We start from the raw sequence: 6,328 nt of genomic DNA, 5'->3' as shown, positions 1-6,328 counted from the left end.
TTATTTGTTGTATAGAGGATTAAATATTTTATTTGAAATCAAAACAGTTATAATAATCTGGTTCTATGTACTGCCTCCTCAAATAGTTAGTTACTAGTAGCTTTTACAGAAGCGGCTACTTAAAGGGTTTCTGTATCAGTGGGCAATCCCTAGCAACAGCCACTATTTGCCGCACCAGCCGCACCGCCTGAGCCAGGGAGCGATGGATTTGTAGGTGATGCCTGGGGACCGATTTTGATGCCGTTAGCCTGTGTAAAGTAAAAAAAAAATAATTTGAATCTAGTTGAACATTCTAGTTTACGAATGTATGTATACCTCATTGTTTATGTCGAACACACCCTCCTGTATTTTCTCGTAAATCTCTTTGGCGGTATTAATAAATGCCTCCTCCACGTTGGCGGCGGTACGCGCCGAAGTTTCCATAAACACAAGTCCATGCTCTCGTGCGAATGCCTCACCCTCCTCCTTTTTGACTTCACGCCTGGAGTCTAAGTCACTTTTATTACCTATAAGCATGATCACCATGTTTGAATTTGAATGCTGACGAGCATCTTCCAACCACGTTGTCAAATGATTAAAAGTCTCGCGTCTCGTGATGTCGTAGACGAGCAAAGCGCCAGCAGCACCACGGTAGTAGGAGCGTGTTATTGATCTGTATAAGGCGAAAATCAAGAGATATACATTTTATTAGTATGAGTTCAGTACGAGAATATTCATTTAAATGTGAGAACCTGAAAGCCTCCTGGCCTGCGGTATCCCAGATTTGCAGTTTAATCTGTTTGCCATCAATTGTAATCATGCGTGCACCAAACTCGACACCAATTGTCAAATCGTGTACTGGCTGAAAACGCTTGTCCGTGAATTGCAGCAGCAGGCATGATTTTCCAACGCCTTACGAATGCGATATGAAATAAAAGAAAGCAAAGAAAATTAGTAAAATGTTACAGACTTCCATAAAAAAACGAACGGGAGAAAGTCGAGAGTTTTTCCTACATAATTCATATGTGTATGATAAATACATAGATGTGTACACAGATAGTATATGTACATAGATAGATAAAATAAAAACAGCAACAGCTGGCGCATGTCCAAAAACGTTACGATCAAACAAATTCCCTTTTTTTGATAATAAAAGGGCAAATGGCAAACATCGTACGTATATCGTCCGTAGTCGGGGGTGGTTGATAGGCCCGTCGGTCAGTGGTTGACTCAGCAACGTTACTTTGTCCGCTCCCCGACTTCCCCAACTTGAACACCATCCTCATGCAACAATCTACAACAACAACGGAGTAGAGTAACGCCCGCGCCCCGTTGTTATGGTTTTATTGATTTTTCCTTGCTGTCCGCCCCACTCGTTTTTGCCAGCTGCTGCATCAAGATTGCACTTCGTATCTCTCGGTACGCCTTGAGTCGCGCACTATACATTCAACGCAGTTGCGTACCCCAGTTCAGCCTTTGTTTTTCACTCAATTTTGTATAATTTGTGCAAATTTGCACTCATATGGCAGAATTTGGTATACACCTGTCACACAAACTCACCAGTATCGCCAATTATTATATATTTAAACAAATATGCGTAAGACATGTTTCTAGTGTGATTGGGCAGTCACTGAACAATTAGTTTTTACTAGAGCGTATTATTTATAACAACAAATCCTAGTTTTAATACGCAATTGCTTCTTTTCTGCGCTTTTTGTGATGACTGGCTGGCTGGCGATAACGATGACAGAGCTCAGGCGATAGTTATCCCCATTGTTCAACACTGCTTACTTTTGGGGCTGCCAGCCTCTTCGAATTATTGACATCGGCTCGATAATTGACTCTGTTCATCGCTAGTTGTAGTTATGTATGTATTTGTGCAGCGATTGTCAAAAATTTTCCTGCACAGAGAATAATCACAATAAAATACCTGTAAATAGTTGTTAAAGCAGTTTGTGTGAAATGTCTTAGCAAAAAGTAGGAGCAGCATAAAATTGAAGACCGTTTCAGTTGCAGCATTTTGCAAGCGTGATCCTGTATTACCGATTCTGGGGTTTTCGTGCCTACTACACAACACATACCTTTTTTTATTGCCAAAGGAGGGCAACATAGTTGGGACGGCCGTTTCACTGCGTGAAACATGAAGATGGCTGACGGCTCGACGATATTGCGTAGAAACCGACCCGGTACAAAATCAAAGGTAGGTACGCCGGATAGGCCCAGATTTTTCAAGGCGCGTCCCCTCACTGTACAAAATTTACACCCACAACAGGACTTTTGTCGCTGGCCAGATGAACCGTTAGAGGAAATGGACAGCACATTGGCTGTGCAGCAATTCATTCAGCAACTCATCAAGCGCGATCCTTCGAATGTCGAGCTTATACTGACCATGCCCGAGGCGCAGGATGAGGGCGTCTGGAAGTACGAACATCTTAGGCAATTCTGCATGGAATTGAATGGTCTGGCTGTGCGTTTGCAAAAGCAATGCTCACCCTCGACGTGCACGCAAATGACGGCAACTGACCAATGGATATTCTTGTGTGCGGCTCACAAAACGCCAAAAGAGTGTCCTGCCATTGACTACACGCGCCACACTTTGGACGGTGCTGCTTGTCTGCTCAATAGCAACAAATACTTTCCCAGCAGGTATATCAAAAACCAAATAATAAATAAAATCCTTTTATGACCTTTTCTAAATTTCTTGCGTGGTTGCAGAGTCTCCATCAAGGATTCATCAGTGACCAAACTAGGCTCTGTATGTCGGCGCGTTTATCGTATATTCTCACACGCGTATTTTCATCATCGTCGCATTTTCGACGAGTTCGAGGCTGAAACGTATTTATGCCACCGATTTACGCATTTTGTCACAAAGTATAATCTGATGTCGAAAGAGAACTTAATTGTGCCCATCAATGAGGAGGAGAACGCTACACCCGGGGAGAGCGAAGCTTAAGTTGTTACAGCCCTTAGAAAGCATGGAAAAACACTCGTACACACACACTCTAGCGTAGTTGCGCTCATTAAACAAATATGTATTTATATTTACTAATAGCATGCACTAGAATAAAACCGACAATTGGGCAGCAGTAACAACATTGTGAAGGCAGAAAGTCAAATGTAACTCTTGTAGTTTAAAGGACAAATATTCAAAAGTATGATATATGATAACTAAGAAGAGAAAATTATTACACCGGCCCCTTCCCTTCCCATTTAAGTCAACATTTATTCCGTAAAGTTATATGACTATGATTATTTGTAACTTTTAATTTAAAATAAATTATACGTAAACAAATTTTATTTCTCACGCTGAAGCCAAACACAACTTTCCATTAAAAACTGAAAACTAACATCCAAACTTTGTAGTAAGTTTCCAAATATGTTGGAAATCGTGTACCAAACTAAAACTACAAATGCATGTGACAAAAGCAACCCGAACAAAGCAAAGAATGACTAATAAAATCTTTATAAACATATAATATTAGAATTACGGAGAATTAACTCAGAACCTGATATCTCACACAATATTCACTTCAAATACTGGGCGCTGTGCTACCAAACGCTCAAATCCTAATTGCGTTAAATCGATTGTGCTAAACTTTCCCTCTAAAATAAGTTCAGATATGGCACGTCCTACCGCCGGCGTTTGCTGTATACCGTGTCCGCTGAATCCTGTGGCTATATAGAGATTTGTGTGGTACGGATGTTGTCCAATAATGCCGTTCTCATCGAATTTATTGAAGTCGTAGTAACCAGCCCAACTGCTCTGCACCTTAGCTGACTCAAAGGCCGGCACGCGCTTCGCCAGCGTTGGCCAAATAACCGTCTCAAAAAATTCATGGTCTACATCCAAAGTATCGCACTTCGGCTCCTCCTCATCCGAAGGACTGCGGCCACAAAGGAAATTACCACCGAGTCCGTCGCGTCTGAAATACGTGCCGTTCGGGTCAACCGTTAGGGGCGTGGCCAATCCAGGTGCATTTCCACCCTGCGTATTAAATACATAGACATAACGCTTGCGTGGTTCCACTGGCACTGGCACACTCATAATATCCTTCCCAGTGCCGATGCCAGCCAGACTCGCCACCTTGCCAGAGTGTGCGCCAGCAGCCAGAACACAATTATCAAAATGCACGGTTCGTTGGGATCCATCGCCACAATCGACAATAGCGCCATTGAGCTTACCCGTGCCATTAAATGTGAAGCCAACCACTTCGCCATTCGTAAACTGGGCACCAAAGGAGCGCGCCTGCTTTTTGAAGCCCATCAGCAAGGCCCACGGATCAAACCAGCCCTCTTTTGCCAGGCCACAGCAGCCCAGCTCTACTCCGTCAGTATCAATCCAAGGAAAACGCTTTCGCAATGCCTCAGGTCCCAAGAGCTCGTTGTGGGCGCCCAACTCATTCTGCAGCCGAGAATTGTTCGTTAGTATTTCAGCTCCCTTTACCGAGGCCAAAAAGAGATAGCCATGTGGCATAAAGTTTAGCTCCACATCGCCCAAATACCGCTTCGAGTTGGCTATAAATTCGGCACCAAATAGCGACATTTGTATGTTCTCCGCCAGGGAAAATTGTTGACGCAATCCTCCCACTGACAGCACTGTAGAGGCGCGGGTATACTACAAGTAAGAAAAGATAAGATTGCCAATAATGAGCTTACACAAAATCCACTTCACTAGAATACCATTGAAACAGTTTAAGAGGACAATTCCAGATGATATTATGCTCGTACATAGGCTCTGTTACATGTAACTTTATAATGCCAAAATCAGTTTCCAAAGCCGTTTGTTTCGAAAATTGATTACAGTGGAACGTGAATTGCTCGCCGTCTTAACTGCTTTTAAATGCCAAAATATACTAAAACAGTTAAATAGAAAAAATTAAGAATATAATTTATCATTCAGGCTAGAGGGAACAACCTCGAAAAAGCAACTTTGGCAACAATATGGCTTAAGTTTGATGATTTTCAAGAATTAGAACAGTTCACTTCTCATTAAAGTCGATTAAATATGGTTCAGTTTACAGCTTTAACTGCAATCTTCAACAGCGCATTCGGATAGATCAATTGTGTTAGGAATAAAAAATATGTTGTAAATAATTTTCTTTTACAAATAATTTCTTGTTTTATGTTAATAATTGCCATCAATAACATGAACTCGACCAAGCCGAGAGTGCAATAACTGGACTATTGTATAATAATGCGGAAAGATCGTAAATATGTACATTAGCATATAAGTATAACTTAAATATTGCTACTTCCAGGATAATAAAAAATATAATATATCTATTGAACCATAGAATTAGACAAAAATTTTACTCCAACAAATAAAGTACAATTCCAACTTTCGAAATTTTACGATATATATTAGAACAGCTGCAGGCAGAGATTGGGCAGAGATAACATACTATACATGGCTATAACCCCCTTTCTAAAATATAGGTGATTATACGAATGGCGTAACGGAAAAATCATATTAGCGGGAAAGTGGGAAACAAACTCGTATAGCGTACATATAGGTATACAAAATAAATCAGTTTTAAATAATTTTGGTGACTCTATCTCTTATACTTGTAGTCTCTGAGATCCAGGTGTTCATTCGGACGCAAAGACAGATCGACTCGTCTTGTCATGCTGATCAAGAATATACCTTGTGGGGTCTGGCAATATACTCTTGCACATTTCATGTGCAGAGTATAAAAACTATACAAAGAATAATGGTATGGTCTACACTTTACATCTATTCCCCCCTTTCATATAAATTGTATATAAAAGGGATTAAAATTTACACAAATTCACTTCCATTAAATTGAATGAAAGTGCCTTAAAAATTAGATCTGAATTGCGCTGAACTAAGCCAGAGTATATAATAATGTTGATTTAATAAATTATTCACACTATGCATATTAATAGCAACAAATTGTAGTTGATTGCATTTTTTAAAACTTATTTTGTAAAATCTTGAAGCACGCGCACATTATTCAAGATAATGAATGGGAAACAATCTGTTAAAAAATCGAATCTTCACATCACTTAATAAAAATTGAGTTGATCTGGTATTTTACATTCGGAATGACGAGAATAAGATTTTTCTTCTATCCAGTTGACTTACGCACGCGTCACGCTCCACAACCACTACATTGAGTCGCTCCCGGGCCTTGGACTTCAGCCAGTAGGCCGCTGAAGCACCCATGCCGCCACCTCCAACAATGAGGACATCGCAACGGTCAGGTAAAGGGTCCCCTGTCTGGCTGGCAGCTGCAGTTGAGGCCGGTTGACTGCTAAAGCCCCGCAGTTGTTTAAGCGCCCCGACAACACGATGTTTTGCTAATCGCAGCATTTTACAAACTAAACT

At 40.9% G+C, this 6,328-nt stretch overlaps 3 protein-coding genes across 3 annotated transcripts; 1 reads left to right on the top strand and 2 right to left on the bottom strand.

Moving 5' to 3' along the window:
• LOC115628863 (ras-related protein Rab-2A) lies at positions 1–1,694 on the bottom strand. Its single transcript, XM_030525119.1, has 4 exons — positions 1,540–1,694; positions 732–891; positions 316–652; positions 1–248 (listed from the first exon to the last, which is right to left on the bottom strand). Exons 1-4 carry the CDS (start codon positions 1,583–1,585, stop codon positions 150–152), a joined length of 642 nt encoding a protein of 213 aa, XP_030380979.1. The 5' UTR covers positions 1,586–1,694; the 3' UTR covers positions 1–149.
• A 186-nt stretch (positions 1,695–1,880) lies between these two features.
• LOC115621242 (MOB kinase activator-like 4) lies at positions 1,881–3,290 on the top strand. The gene is made up of 3 exons (XM_030514837.1): positions 1,881–2,179; positions 2,252–2,625; positions 2,695–3,290. Exons 1-3 carry the CDS (start codon positions 2,120–2,122, stop codon positions 2,930–2,932), a joined length of 672 nt encoding a protein of 223 aa, XP_030370697.1. The 5' UTR covers positions 1,881–2,119; the 3' UTR covers positions 2,933–3,290.
• Positions 3,291–3,433: 143 nt separating this feature from the next.
• Positions 3,434–6,313, bottom strand: LOC115621232 (FAD-dependent oxidoreductase domain-containing protein 1). Its single transcript, XM_030514826.1, has 2 exons — positions 6,086–6,313; positions 3,434–4,594 (listed from the first exon to the last, which is right to left on the bottom strand). The coding sequence occupies exons 1-2, from the start codon at positions 6,311–6,313 to the stop codon at positions 3,494–3,496; spliced, it is 1,329 nt and encodes a 442-aa protein (XP_030370686.1). The 3' UTR covers positions 3,434–3,493.
• Positions 6,314–6,328: the final 15 nt, after the last annotated feature.

The sequence above is a fragment of the Scaptodrosophila lebanonensis genome, unplaced genomic scaffold, assembly GCF_003285725.1.
Source record: "Scaptodrosophila lebanonensis strain 11010-0011.00,11010-0021.00 unplaced genomic scaffold, SlebRS2 tig00000001-arrow-pilon, whole genome shotgun sequence".
NCBI classification, from domain to species: domain Eukaryota; kingdom Metazoa; phylum Arthropoda; class Insecta; order Diptera; family Drosophilidae; genus Scaptodrosophila; species Scaptodrosophila lebanonensis.
Note: the sequence above shows the minus strand (reverse complement) of the source record. Positions and strands in the feature narration are given on the sequence as shown.